Source organism: Mytilus edulis, chromosome 2, assembly GCF_963676685.1.
Source record: "Mytilus edulis chromosome 2, xbMytEdul2.2, whole genome shotgun sequence".
Taxonomy (NCBI): Eukaryota; Metazoa; Mollusca; class Bivalvia; order Mytilida; family Mytilidae; genus Mytilus; species Mytilus edulis.
The window spans coordinates 91896952-91913104 of NC_092345.1; the positions used below are offsets into that span (position 1 = coordinate 91896952).

Sequence of the window (16153 nt, forward strand, 5' to 3'; positions counted from 1 at the left end):
ACCATCGCACTATACTCCAGTTATGGACTTCGTCCAACAATGCCAAATAACATCATTAATTTCCAGTTACTAATATAAGGAGTATATCGACTATTGCAACAATGATGACGTATTACAATATGGAAAAAAAGTAATGTTTAGGTCTATCAAAATGTATAAATACATATCAACGATTTTAGCTTTGGCTGTAAAACTCATCTTTCAACTTGGTATTCATTTATCCGACATTTTAACAAAATCTTGAATTGTTTTTTCTACACGGTAATTTGCTTAATCATAGCCATGATAGCGTAAATAATTAGATAAAATGGATCATCAATTGTTCTGTTTACCATTTCCCCTATTCGATTAAATTCCGCACAAGAACACAAAAATGAAAAAAAAATAGTATCTCAAATGTTTGTAAAACAATTGAAAGGTCTTTCCTGTAAATGTGGTGTTTTTTGTAATGTACTCTTTACGACCTTTCATTTGATATACGACAAGGATACCTTCTGAAAATTTTCACTTTTTACACTTAATGACCCTATCCACCTAAATTTTCTGAGATCCAAAGTATGATATTTGTAATGTTGACTTGATTACCGTTCATTTGATATGCTACAACACCATATTCTAGAAAGTTTGATTTCTTGCACTTAATAACCCCATCCATCTCATTTTTGGAGGTCAGGAATTTGATATTTCAAATGTATACATCATGACCTTTCATTTGATATACAACCTTATCTTAGAAGACAATTTATTTTTTGCACTCAATGACCCCACCCAACCAAGTTTTTGGGGACGTCAATTGATATTCGGAATGTACGCTTTATGGACTTTCATTTGATATGCTACAAACTAATTATCTGAAAAGTTTGAATTTTTGCACGAAATGACCCCACCCTGCCCACTGGGATGAAAAGGGGGTTTAAATTTTTCATTATGACCTTCAATTTGATATATCAAATGACCCCATTTTGCAATGTGCCAAAAATGACACAATATCAATTTTATAAATAGAACTTACTAGGAAACTTAAGCCCCAGTCCCACTAAGCCACGATCGCACCACGCTCACCGCGATCTAAAATAAATTCAGATCGTGGTGAGGTCGCAGTATGAGCGGCATGAAAATGTAAATTTTCGTTGCTTACACTTTGCTACTACGTCCTCATTACGCGTCTACAACGATCCCACTACGATTATACCACGTTCTCACCGCGTTTATCAAGTCTGCGACCTCACTACGCTTATCAAGATCTTTCTACGTTCTTTACGTTCTCACTGCGACCATACCACGAGTTATCCGATTGCAACACGATCTTACTGCGATTATAGCACGTTCTTAGCACCTTCTTACCACGATTATACTACGTTCTTACCGCGATCTAAATACGTTCTCAACAATATCGTCAACATCGTGTTCCATATCAATACCGTTCCATTGCTTTTATTTCTGATTAATACATAGATTTCTCGGAAACAATACAGTCATTACACCAAAATCTACTAGAACACGTGGGCGTGGTGGTAGGGGTTGAGTTAGAGGCAGAGGGAGCAAAGTAACGAATCCTGATCAATCAATCAGAGATGTCGGACCGACCAAATTACAACCTTTCGTTGGTCCTTAAAGCTCAAATGACGATATTTTAGTGAACGATAGCAGATATGACACAGATATGTCAATAGATATAGGAAGATGTGGTATGAGTGCCAATGAGACAACTCTCCAATCAAGTAACAATTTATAAAAGTAAACCATTATAGGCCAAGGTACGGCCTTCAACACGGAGCCTTGGCTCACACCGAACAGCACGTAATAAGGGCCCCAAAAAATTACTAGTGTAAAACCAACGGTCTAATATCTATAAAAATGAGAAGCATTGTTGAGCCGTTAGAGCAAATTGATAATTACATTCAGACAAACAAAATCTAGGGAGCTTTTTTATATATTTTATGTGAAAATGACAATGAAAATGATGGTCGTAGTGTGAACGTAGACAGGTCGTAAGAAGAGCGTGATGAGGACGGCAAGGGCGTTCTAGAATCGTACTATGGTCATGAACAACGTGGTATAGTCGTAGTGGAAGCGTAGTTGGGTCGCGGTGAGAGCGTGATGGTCGTAGTGAGGTCGTGATAACGTCGCTGTAAGATCGTATCGCAGTCTCTTTTAATAGAATCACGCTTTCGCTACGATTGTACAGCGACCTTTGCGATCTAACTACGATCTTACTGCGCTCTCACTATACTTCTACTACGACCTGATTTCGCCACGACCGCACCACGATTTTTTGAACATGTTCAAAGTTGGCCACGCTCTTCGCGATCTCGAAGACCTCACCACGACCGTGATACGACCTTACTGCGATCTACACGATCGTACTACGATCATCAAAATTTGCATTTTTTTTTCACAGATCGTAGTGCGATCGTGGCCTAGTGGGACTGCGGTATTACAAAGTCAATGCAAAACGAAAATTTCAAATTGATTTTTTGGTGTTTTTTTCCATGGAATGTTTTTGGTATATGGTCAAACATATAACTATGTTTTCTTTAATTTCTAAAACATTTTAAGTGGTAACCTGTTGTTGATTCAGAAATACATGCCTTCGCTCGCAAAATTTCAAACTACAATTTCTCTAAAACGACAGCAGATATCTCAAATCTGTTAAGTGATAAATGATCTACAGTTCACTGTGTCTAAACCACACCGGCAAAATTTGTTCGGACTCGATGGTATCTAACATCCGGCACAACGACGGAACATTAATAGTCAGAAGAAAGCTAGGTTTCTCCTTATTTTCTTATTTTTTTTATGATATCGAAGAATATATATACATATACAACTATTTTCTATTGTGATATGCAATATTTTCTACAACCGTTCTGTATTAATGGAGAAATAAGTCAAAATGCATGTCAAAATGACGAATTGAGTGAACCTTGCCTCGAAATTGTTTAATTTCTCGTTAAATTGTTCACATTGTACGGAAAGAAAGGTACGGGAAGATAGATATTGACACGGAGATAGCAAATTTAGTTATTATGAGCATCTCAATAATTGTATTTCTGTGTATGGAACGAAAGAAAAGGGTCATGTCAAATTAAAATAAACCGGTTTCGTCAATGTTGTTACTACACAATCACCCGGTTTCGTCTATATATATCACCCGGTTTTTTTTTGGTTTTTTTTTAACAAACAATTTATGAAAAGAAACTTTGGCACGGATCTGAACATTGTCTTTCGAGAATTTAAATATATACTTATTGTAAAGTAAAAACTTGGCGTGTTAAAATCTATTTTAAACGGGCACTTTTGGACAAAGTTTATAATTATGATAATACACATTTTCCTGATGAAAGGCGTATCCCTTATTTCACTTAACTTCAAACTAATTTTAAATGGAATATAAATACCGAATAGCAAACACTGGTATCTAATTATTTTGTAACATAATGTACATAATGAAGTTTCAACTTCCAGATAAAACTATTCACATTCGAAGAACAATTGTACAATAGCAGGTAAACTAGGCAGTATATTAGAAGTTACCAGGATCTGGGTTGCCCACTAAATAAGACTTTGAATATACAAAATTGGTACCGTTTCACAGGGACTTTCTATATTAATAGTATAGACTGTCCCTGCGTTTCGTAACTTTATTAAAAAATTGCTAGTTTCCTTAGTTAAAAAAAATACCAAAAAAATATCCATAATACCAAGCACACAACTATGACATGTGTTCAATCTTTCTATGAAGTTTCAGGGATCTGGGTTTTTAAACTGTAGGAGTTGATTTCATAAAACTAGTACCATGTTTTAGGAAATTTTGAGGAAAAATTATTTAGTTCTTATTCAGGAAAAAAGGACAATTTTTGAAACAATTCCAGGTAGTTTCAATGTAAGAGCAGTAATTTTTTGGAAGTTTCAGATATCTGGGTTGCAAACTGTAGAGTGTTTTGCAACTTTTTCCCAAACGACACCATCGCACTATACTCCAGTTATGGACTTCGTCCAACAATGCCAAATAACATCATTAATTTCCAGTTACTAATATAAGGAGTATATCGACTATTGCAACAATGATGACGTATTACAATATGGAAAAAAAGTAATGTTTAGGTCTATCAAAATGTATAAATACATATCAACGATTTTAGCTTTGGCTGTAAAACTCATCTTTCAACTTGGTATTCATTTATCCGACATTTTAACAAAATCTTGAATTGTTTTTTCTACACGGTAATTTGCTTAATCATAGCCATGATAGCGTAAATAATTAGATAAAATGGATCATCAATTGTTCTGTTTACCATTTCCCCTATTCGATTAAATTCCGCACAAGAACACAAAAATGAAAAAAAAATAGTATCTCAAATGTTTGTAAAACAATTGAAAGGTCTTTCCTGTAAATGTGGTGTTTTTTTGTAATGTACTCTTTACGACCTTTCATTTGATATACGACAAGGATACCTTCTGAAAATTTTCACTTTTTACACTTAATGACCCTATCCACCTAAATTTTCTGAGATCCAAAGTATGATATTTGTAATGTTGACTTGATTACCGTTCATTTGATATGCTACAACACCATATTCTAGAAAGTTTGATTTCTTGCACTTAATAACCCCATCCATCTCATTTTTGGAGGTCAGGAATTTGATATTTCAAATGTATACATCATGACCTTTCATTTGATATACAACCTTATCTTAGAAGACAATTTATTTTTTGCACTCAATGACCCCACCCAACCAAGTTTTTGGGGACGTCAATTGATATTCGGAATGTACGCTTTATGGACTTTCATTTGATATGCTACAAACTAATTATCTGAAAAGTTTGAATTTTTGCACGAAATGACCCCACCCTGCCCACTGGGATGAAAAGGGGGTTTAAATTTTTCATTATGACCTTCAATTTGATATATCAAATGACCCCATTTTGCAATGTGCCAAAAATGACACAATATCAATTTTATAAATAGAACTTACTAGGAAACTTAAGCCCCAGTCCCACTAAGCCACGATCGCACCACGCTCACCGCGATCTAAAATAAATTCAGATCGTGGTGAGGTCGCAGTATGAGCGGCATGAAAATGTAAATTTTCGTTGCTTACACTTTGCTACTACGTCCTCATTACGCGTCTACAACGATCCCACTACGATTATACCACGTTCTCACCGCGTTTATCAAGTCTGCGACCTCACTACGCTTATCAAGATCTTTCTACGTTCTTTACTTTCTCACTGCGACCATACCACGAGTTATCCGATTGCAACACGATCTTACTGCGATTATAGCACGTTCTTAGCACCTTCTTACCACGATTATACTACGTTCTTACCGCTATCTAAATACGTTCTCAACAATATCGTCAACATCGTGTTCCATATCAATACCGTTCCATTGCTTTTATTTCTGATTAATACATAGATTTCTCGGAAACAATACAGTCATTACACCAAAATCTACTAGAACACGTGGGCGTGGTGGTAGGGGTTGAGTTAGAGGCAGAGGGAGCAAAGTAACGAATCCTGATCAATCAATCAGAGATGTCGGACCGACCAAATTACAACCTTTCGTTGGTCCTTAAAGCTCAAATGACGATATTTTAGTGAACGATAGCAGATATGACACAGATATGTCAATAGATATAGGAAGATGTGGTATGAGTGCCAATGAGACAACTCTCCAATCAAGTAACAATTTATAAAAGTAAACCATTATAGGCCAAGGTACGGCCTTCAACACGGAGCCTTGGCTCACACCGAACAGCACGTAATAAGGGCCCCAAAAAATTACTAGTGTAAAACCAACGGTCTAATATCTATAAAAATGAGAAGCATTGTTGAGCCGTTAGAGCAAATTGATAATTACATTCAGACAAACAAAATCTAGGGAGCTTTTTTATATATTTTATGTGAAAATGACAATGAAAATGATGGTCGTAGTGTGAACGTAGACAGGTCGTAAGAAGAGCGTGATGAGGACGGCAAGGGCGTTCTAGAATCGTACTATGGTCATGAACAACGTGGTATAGTCGTAGTGGAAGCGTAGTTGGGTCGCGGTGAGAGCGTGATGGTCGTAGTGAGGTCGTGATAACGTCGCTGTAAGATCGTATCGCAGTCTCTTTTAATAGAATCACGCTTTCGCTACGATTGTACAGCGACCTTTGCGATCTAACTACGATCTTACTGCGCTCTCACTATACTTCTACTACGACCTGATTTCGCCACGACCGCACCACGATTTTTTGAACATGTTCAAAGTTGGCCACGCTCTTCGCGATCTCGAAGACCTCACCACGACCGTGATACGACCTTACTGCGATCTACACGATCGTACTACGATCATCAAAATTTGCATTTTTTTTTCACAGATCGTAGTGCGATCGTGGCCTAGTGGGACTGCGGTATTACAAAGTCAATGCAAAACGAAAATTTCAAATTGATTTTTTGGTGTTTTTTTCCATGGAATGTTTTTGGTATATGGTCAAACATATAACTATGTTTTCTTTAATTTCTAAAACATTTTAAGTGGTAACCTGTTGTTGATTCAGAAATACATGCCTTCGCTCGCAAAATTTCAAACTACAATTTCTCTAAAACGACAGCAGATATCTCAAATCTGTTAAGTGATAAATGATCTACAGTTCACTGTGTCTAAACCACACCGGCAAAATTTGTTCGGACTCGATGGTATCTAACATCCGGCACAACGACGGAACATTAATAGTCAGAAGAAAGCTAGGTTTCTCCTTATTTTCTTATTTTTTTTATGATATCGAAGAATATATATACATATACAACTATTTTCTATTGTGATATGCAATATTTTCTACAACCGTTCTGTATTAACGGAGAAATAAGTCAAAATGCATGTCAAAATGACGAATTGAGTGAACCTTGCCTCGAAATTGTTTAATTTCTCGTTAAATTGTTCACATTGTACGGAAAGAAAGGTACGGGAAGATAGATATTGACACGGAGATAGCAAATTTAGTTATTATGAGCATCTCAATAATTGTATTTCTGTGTATGGAACGAAAGAAAAGGGTCATGTCAAATTAAAATAAACCGGTTTCGTCAATGTTGTTACTACACAATCACCCGGTTTCGTCTATATATATCACCCGTTTTTTTTTTTGTTTTTTTTTTAACAAACAATTTATGAAAAGAAACTTTGGCACGGATCTGAACATTGTCTTTCGAGAATTTAAATATATACTTATTGTAAAGTAAAAACTTGGCGTGTTAAAATCTATTTTAAACGGGCACTTTTGGACAAAGTTTATAATTATGATAATACACATTTTCCTGATGAAAGGCGTATCCCTTATTTCACTTAACTTCAAACTAATTTTAAATGGAATATAAATACCGAATAGCAAACACTGGTATCTAATTATTTTGTAACATAATGTACATAATGAAGTTTCAACTTCCAGATAAAACTATTCACATTCGAAGAACAATTGTACAATAGCAGGTAAACTAGGCAGTATATTAGAAGTTACCAGGATCTGGGTTGCCCACTAAATAAGACTTTGAATATACAAAATTGGTACCGTTTCACAGGGACTTTCTATATTAATAGTATAGACTGTCCCTGCGTTTCGTAACTTTATTAAAAAATTGCTAGTTTCCTTAGTTAAAAAAAATACCAAAAAAATATCCATAATACCAAGCACACAACTATGACATGTGTTCAATCTTTCTATGAAGTTTCAGGGATCTGGGTTTTTAAACTGTAGGAGTTGATTTCATAAAACTAGTACCATGTTTTAGGAAATTTTGAGGAAAAATTATTTAGTTCTTATTCAGGAAAAAAAGGACAATTTTTGAAACAATTCCAGGTAGTTTCAATGTAAGAGCAGTAATTTTTTGGAAGTTTCAGATATCTGGGTTGCAAACTGTAGAGTGTTTTGCAACTTTTTCCCAAACGACACCATCGCACTATACTCCAGTTATGGACTTCGTCCAACAATGCCAAATAACATCATTAATTTCCAGTTACTAATATAAGGAGTATATCGACTATTGCAACAATGATGACGTATTACAATATGGAAAAAAAGTAATGTTTAGGTCTATCAAAATGTATAAATACATATCAACGATTTTAGCTTTGGCTGTAAAACTCATCTTTCAACTTGGTATTCATTTATCCGACATTTTAACAAAATCTTGAATTGTTTTTTCTACACGGTAATTTGCTTAATCATAGCCATGATAGCGTAAATAATTAGATAAAATGGATCATCAATTGTTCTGTTTACCATTTCCCCTATTCGATTAAATTCCGCACAAGAACACAAAAATGAAAAAAAAATAGTATCTCAAATGTTTGTAAAACAATTGAAAGGTCTTTCCTGTAAATGTGGTGTTTTTTGTAATGTACTCTTTACGACCTTTCATTTGATATACGACAAGGATACCTTCTGAAAATTTTCACTTTTTACACTTAATGACCCTATCCACCTAAATTTTCTGAGATCCAAAGTATGATATTTGTAATGTTGACTTGATTACCGTTCATTTGATATGCTACAACACCATATTCTAGAAAGTTTGATTTCTTGCACTTAATAACCCCATCCATCTCATTTTTGGAGGTCAGGAATTTGATATTTCAAATGTATACATCATGACCTTTCATTTGATATACAACCTTATCTTAGAAGACAATTTATTTTTTGCACTCAATGACCCCACCCAACCAAGTTTTTGGGGACGTCAATTGATATTCGGAATGTACGCTTTATGGACTTTCATTTGATATGCTACAAACTAATTATCTGAAAAGTTTGAATTTTTGCACGAAATGACCCCACCCTGCCCACTGGGATGAAAAGGGGGTTTAAATTTTTCATTATGACCTTCAATTTGATATATCAAATGACCCCATTTTGCAATGTGCCAAAAATGACACAATATCAATTTTATAAATAGAACTTACTAGGAAACTTAAGCCCCAGTCCCACTAAGCCACGATCGCACCACGCTCACCGCGATCTAAAATAAATTCAGATCGTGGTGAGGTCGCAGTATGAGCGGCATGAAAATGTAAATTTTCGTTGCTTACACTTTGCTACTACGTCCTCATTACGCGTCTACAACGATCCCACTACGATTATACCACGTTCTCACCGCGTTTATCAAGTCTGCGACCTCACTACGCTTATCAAGATCTTTCTACGTTCTTTACGTTCTCACTGCGACCATACCACGAGTTATCCGATTGCAACACGATCTTACTGCGATTATAGCACGTTCTTAGCACCTTCTTACCACGATTATACTACGTTCTTACCGCGATCTAAATACGTTCTCAACAATATCGTCAACATCGTGTTCCATATCAATACCGTTCCATTGCTTTTATTTCTGATTAATACATAGATTTCTCGGAAACAATACAGTCATTACACCAAAATCTACTAGAACACGTGGGCGTGGTGGTAGGGGTTGAGTTAGAGGCAGAGGGAGCAAAGTAACGAATCCTGATCAATCAATCAGAGATGTCGGACCGACCAAATTACAACCTTTCGTTGGTCCTTAAAGCTCAAATGACGATATTTTAGTGAACGATAGCAGATATGACACAGATATGTCAATAGATATAGGAAGATGTGGTATGAGTGCCAATGAGACAACTCTCCAATCAAGTAACAATTTATAAAAGTAAACCATTATAGGCCAAGGTACGGCCTTCAACACGGAGCCTTGGCTCACACCGAACAGCACGTAATAAGGGCCCCAAAAAATTACTAGTGTAAAACCAACGGTCTAATATCTATAAAAATGAGAAGCATTGTTGAGCCGTTAGAGCAAATTGATAATTACATTCAGACAAACAAAATCTAGGGAGCTTTTTTATATATTTTATGTGAAAATGACAATGAAAATGATGGTCGTAGTGTGAACGTAGACAGGTCGTAAGAAGAGCGTGATGAGGACGGCAAGGGCGTTCTAGAATCGTACTATGGTCATGAACAACGTGGTATAGTCGTAGTGGAAGCGTAGTTGGGTCGCGGTGAGAGCGTGATGGTCGTAGTGAGGTCGTGATAACGTCGCTGTAAGATCGTATCGCAGTCTCTTTTAATAGAATCACGCTTTCGCTACGATTGTACAGCGACCTTTGCGATCTAACTACGATCTTACTGCGCTCTCACTATACTTCTACTACGACCTGATTTCGCCACGACCGCACCACGATTTTTTGAACATGTTCAAAGTTGGCCACGCTCTTCGCGATCTCGAAGACCTCACCACGACCGTGATACGACCTTACTGCGATCTACACGATCGTACTACGATCATCAAAATTTGCATTTTTTTTTCACAGATCGTAGTGCGATCGTGGCCTAGTGGGACTGCGGTATTACAAAGTCAATGCAAAACGAAAATTTCAAATTGATTTTTTGGTGTTTTTTTCCATGGAATGTTTTTGGTATATGGTCAAACATATAACTATGTTTTCTTTAATTTCTAAAACATTTTAAGTAGTAACCTGTTGTTGATTCAGAAATACATGCCTTCGCTCGCAAAATTTCAAACTACAATTTCTCTAAAACGACAGCAGATATCTCAAATCTGTTAAGTGATAAATGATCTACAGTTCACAGTTGAAGGACAACATTGTAGAAAAAAATTGGACACTTGTAAAGTTTATCAAGGTCACAACGAAATTAACTACGTCATCCCGTTTCCGGGACCAGATGAGATGTTCGTGCGCATGTGTAGCTTCAGTTCGTAGCTTTATTTCATAGAAGGCAGACGTGGTCTGTAATTGTAGCTTCTATAATGAAATATTTTATCACAATAACTACGAGGTAGTTATTTTTTTGTTGTTTAATATGTAAATAAACTCGAGGGGTTTATTGTTTATATTAATTTTTTTTTTTATATTTTTCTCTGTTGTAAATTTACGATAAATAGACCGTTTTACGGCAGTTGATATTTTTTGGTGTAAACAATGGCGGATGCCATGCTCTCGAAAACTGATTAAAAATCCTTGAAGAAAGGTTCAAGTGCTTCGAATGAGGCAAAAGGTAAAAATCCTAAAAGAAAATCATCCGGTGATGATTCTCGTTCAAAGAATGACGATACAAATAGTTGTAGTAGTGGTGCAAAAATTGTCAGCTCCGGCGAGGCCGGAACTGTTGCTTCAAGACTTAAAGGTCTGAGTCAAAATACTGGCGAAGCTAGTAAAGAGCCCACTTTAGCTGAGGTTTTTTCAGTTCTGAAGAACATGCAACAGGAACAGAGTTCCCAAAAAACTGATTTTGTGTCTCTCAAGTCGATGGTCGACGAATTGTATTACGTTGAGCCTGAGGGTTACGATGAAAGCCAGGGTGCAGACCCTGAGGTTTATGATGAAAATAATAATGACAATAATGATCATGTTGGTGATACTGAGGTTGCAGAACCTCCAGCTAAAAAACAAAAAACTGTTGACAAAGAGGGTGACAATGTTTTTAAAGCTGCTGCTCAAGCTTATAGGTCAAAAGATAATGTTGATACAAGTGTAGATGACACTTTAGCTGACACGGTTAATGAATTTTTCCGTGAGGGAATATCTGATGAAAAATACAATGAACTGATGAAATCAGTAGCTAGACCAGAGAATTGTGTTTCTCTTACAAGGACTAGAGTAAATCAGCTCATTTGGGATTTACTCTCTCCTCAAACTAGATCTTTTGATTCGGTCATACAACAACATCAAGAGACTGTTGTTAAAGCATCATGTAACATTACAAAATTATTAAATATGTTGTGCAAACTAAAATCTGAATTGGGTGACGACTGTCAACAAGAAATGCAGTCTTGCATAGATTTGGGGATTGATTCCATAGCTTTACTGTCACAATATAACAAGATGACTAATATAAAAAGAAAGGAATATCAAAGATTTGATTTAAGTCCTGAATATCATCATTTAAGTTCACCCTCAATTCCTTTCACTGACATGCTTTATGGTGACAATGTCCATCAAAAGTCGAAAGAAATTCAAGACATGAACAGACTTGGTCGAAATTTAAATAATAATAATAATGCAAGAGGTAGAGGAAATGGTTTTTCTCGAGGAGGTAGTTTTGGTAGAGGACGAGGTTTTGGTAGAGGCCGTGCAGGGTCTCGTCGTGGTGGATACAGAGGTGGTCGAGGCCGTGGTTACGGCGGTAGAGGCCAGTATTCAAATGATCAAGGTGGTTCAAAAAACTTGAGAGGTGTTCCAAGTTTCCTGAGGAAGTAAATTATGCTAAACAGGTAAGTTTAGCGGGTGTCTCTGATATTAAACCTTTTACAGCAGGTAGATTGAAAAATTATGTTGAAAACTGGCAAAAAATTACTTCTGATAAATTTATTTTGGATACAGTTGAACACTGTCACCTTGAATTTATTGATAATTCAATACCCACTCAAAGTCTCACACCATATCAAAGAATTTTTGATAAAGGCCAGGAAAAGATTATAAATGACGAAATAGAAAATTTGAAAAAATTAGGTGTAATAGTGGAAGTTAAATTTGATACAGATCAATATATATCTCCAATTTTTACAGTTCCAAAGAAAAATACAAATGAGCATAGAGTGATTCTTAATTTAAAAGAATTGAATAAATTTATTATTCCCCATCATTTCAAGATGGACACTTTTGAAATGGCTTTAAAATTGGTGAAACCAAATTGTTTTTTCAGTTCAATTGATTTGCGTCATGCATATTATTCTGTTCCTATAGCAGAGGAACATCAGAAACTATTACGTTTTATATGGAAAAACACTATTTTTCAATATACCTGTTTACCAAATGGTTTGCTATCAGCACCTAGAATCTTTACAAAGTTAATGAAGCCTGTTTTTGCAACTTTACGGCAATTTGGTTATATGAATGTAGCTTATATTGATGACTCTCTTTTGCTTGGAGATACTGAAGATGAGTGCATAGAAAATGTACAAAATACTAATGATTTAATGGAGTGGCTTGGTTTTATAATTCATGAAAGAAAATCTGTGTTCAAGCCTGCTAAACAAATTGTCTTTTTAGGCAATATTATTGATTCTGTATCTATGACAGTTGTGTTGCCAAAAGAAAAAGTAGAAAAAATTGTATTAGAATGTCAGAATCTGATCAAGAAAAACGTAGCTAGTATACGGTTAGTTGCCCATGTTATAGGCTTGCTAATATCCACTCTTTCAGCTGTGGATTTTGGTCATTTATATTACAGAAATTTAGAAATTGAAAAGATTCAGGCTTTAAAATTTTCATTTGGGAATTTTGATCAAAATATGACTATAACATTTGCCATGAAAGCAGATTTAAAATGGTGGGTTGAAAACTTACATTGTCAGAAAAGAGTCATTAATAGGAAAAATCCAGATTTTTCTATGACAACTGACGCCTCATTAAAAGGCTGGGGTGCTTTATTTAAAGACCAAAAAATTCAAGGAAGATGGAATGATGTTGAGCAAACTTATCACATAAATGTTCTGGAATTGTTAGCCATTTCTTATACTCTGAAGGCTTTTTGTAAAAATTATTCAGATATACATGTGAAGATTTTTTGTGACAATTCTAGTGCAATTGCTTATGTTAACAATATGGGTGGTATAAAATCCAAGCAAATGAATGATATAACCAAACTTTTGTGGGTTTGGTGTATTGAAAGAAATATATGGATTTCAGTAGAACATATTCCTGGTAAATATAACGCTGCAGATGTTGAATCAAGAAAAATTGACGATCATTTAGAGTGGATGCTTGATAAGCAAGTTTTCCATAAATTAGTGGAGATTTGGGGTACTCCAGACCATGATTTATTTGCCTCTAGATTAAATTGTCAAGTTAAGAGTTTCTCGTCGTGGAAACCTGACCCTGAGGCAGTATTTGTAAATGCTTTTAGTATTTTATGGTCTGATGAGGTATTTTATTATCTTTTTCCCCCTTTTTCTCTAATTAGTAGATGTTTACAGAAAGTTCAGAAAGACAGTGCAGAGGTTCTGATGATTGTACCATTATGGCCGACTCAGGCATGGTATCCAGTTTTACTAGAAATGTTGATAGACTTTCCAAAAATGTTGCCTCGAAAGAAAAGACTTCTGTCCATTCCAGGAACGGAAAAGATTCATCCTCTTCACAATCAGTTAAAGTTTCTTGCTTGTCGGTTATCAGGAAAAATTTGGAAAACCAAGGCATTTCAGACAAGGCTTCCAAAATCATTTTGGCGTCTTGGCGAGACAGTACGAAAAAGCAATACTCAACTTATGTCAAGCAATGGTTCCGTTTCTGTAGTAAAAGGAAAATTGATCCACTTCAACCAGCTTTAAATGAAGTCTTAGATTTTTTAACAGTGCTTTTTGATAAAGGATTAAGTTATAGTACGATAAATTGTGCAAGATCTGCATTGTCAGCCTTAGGAATAATGTTTAATGGAGTGACAGTTGGCTCTAACGCTACAATCATCAGATTTTTAAAAGGTGTTTATAATTTGCGACCTTCAGAACCTAGATATAGTGAAACTTGGGACGTATCTAAAGTTTTTAATTTTTTACGGAAGTTATCTCCCGTAAAGTATATTTCGTTGAAAGATTTAACATTGAAGTTAGTAATGTTAATTGTTTTATCCACGGCTTGTAGGACACAGTCGTTGTTTTTGCTATGTTTAGACAATTTAGTTAAAGGAAAGGATAGTTATACTTTGTTTTATTCAGGTTTATTAAAACAGAATAGACCTGGGTTTAATGTACATTTTGTTGAACTTTTTGCTTATCCTCCAGATAGGAGATTGTGTGTTTTTACTGTTTTAAAAGAATATTTGATGAGAACAGCTCAAGCTCGTGGTAATAGTCAGAAACTTTTTATAAGTTATGTGAAACCGTTTAAAGCCGTTTCAAGAGAAACAATTAGCAGATGGATCAAAACTGTGATGTCTAAATCAGGAATTAATTTAAAATCTTATTCTTCGCATAGCGCTAGATCAGCAGTTGTTTCTAAGGCTTTCCATAATCTGATTCCTGTGGAATGTATTTTACGAAGAGCTGGTTGGACCAGTGAAAAGACTTTTGCTAAATTCTACAAGAAGCCGATCGAGTCAGATGAACAACGTTTTCAGAGAGCTGTTCTGAGTACATAGAACTTTATTTGTAAATGAACTTTGTATATAGGAGGGATATATTTGTTGTTTTTTTTTTGGAGGTTTTTAATATAACTTTTTGACTTATCTCAGGGCTTGTGCTCTTTGAAGTCTCATCTGGTCCCGGAAACGGGATGACGTAGTTAAATTCCAAAACTAAACGAGACTTACCTTGGTAAAAGTTGAAGTTCAGTTGGAATTTAACGTAGTCATCTTTAGTTGTAGGGATCAGATGCCCTCCCGATATCCCTCCCTCTTTTTTGTGATGTTGTACTTAGTACTTTTGTATGCACAAACCCTTCGACTTTGAAGACTGAAGCTACACATGCGCACGAACATCTCATCTGATCCCTACAACTAAAGATGACTACGTTAAATTCCAACTGAACTTCAACTTTTACCAAGGTAAGTCTCGTTTAGTTTTGGAATCATCAACTATATGATGCAATACCAAACTTCAGAAACGGAAGTGGTAGATACATGGGACTACCACCATTCAACTCAAGACTACTTGACCTTTCAAATGTCAAAAGTTCAAGGTCAAGGTTAAATTTCATCACTAGTGACCTAACATTGACCTCAAATTGAAGGTCTTGAATTACTGATCATCTTTGCAGTTTATAGTCAGTTGATATATGCTACCTTTTCAAAGATATACACATGTTACTATACTTTTAAGAATTATGTTGATGAATCTTTTGAACAGACGGTCGGACATTTTTGAGCTCATGTATAAAATGTAGAGCTCGTCGAGAGGAACATTTTATACACAGTATGTATGCAGCAAACTCTTATCGTTTTCTGGATATGCAAGCTTGAAATTGCAGCATAATCTATTTTTGCACTCGGTGACCTTTGACCTTGGGTGAAATTAAAGATTATTGGTGAAGATTTCAAGTCTTTGACTTCCGGTTCTCGAAATAGAATATTTCTAAAATTGTTTATAATTTTTAAAGGGAAATAACTCCTTATAAGGGTAAGTAACAAATTAATTGTTAATGTTTATAAACATTGCCATCTGTTTTTTGTAC

At 35.5% G+C, this 16153-nt stretch overlaps 1 protein-coding gene across 2 annotated transcripts; it reads left to right on the plus strand.

Annotated features, from left to right (window-relative positions):
• Positions 1-11242: 11242 nt before the first annotated feature.
• LOC139513407 (uncharacterized) lies at positions 11243-15206 on the plus strand. Of its 2 annotated transcripts, none has more exons than XM_071301838.1 (2): positions 11243-12258; positions 13950-15206. In XM_071301838.1, exon 1 carries the CDS (start codon positions 11243-11245, stop codon positions 12242-12244), a length of 1002 nt encoding a protein of 333 aa, XP_071157939.1. In that variant the 3' UTR covers positions 12245-12258; positions 13950-15206. The 2 variants fall into 2 exon arrangements, with proteins under 2 accessions (XP_071157939.1, XP_071157940.1); XM_071301839.1 differs by having other exon boundaries at positions 13953-15206.
• The last annotated feature ends 947 nt before the right edge of the window (positions 15207-16153 follow it).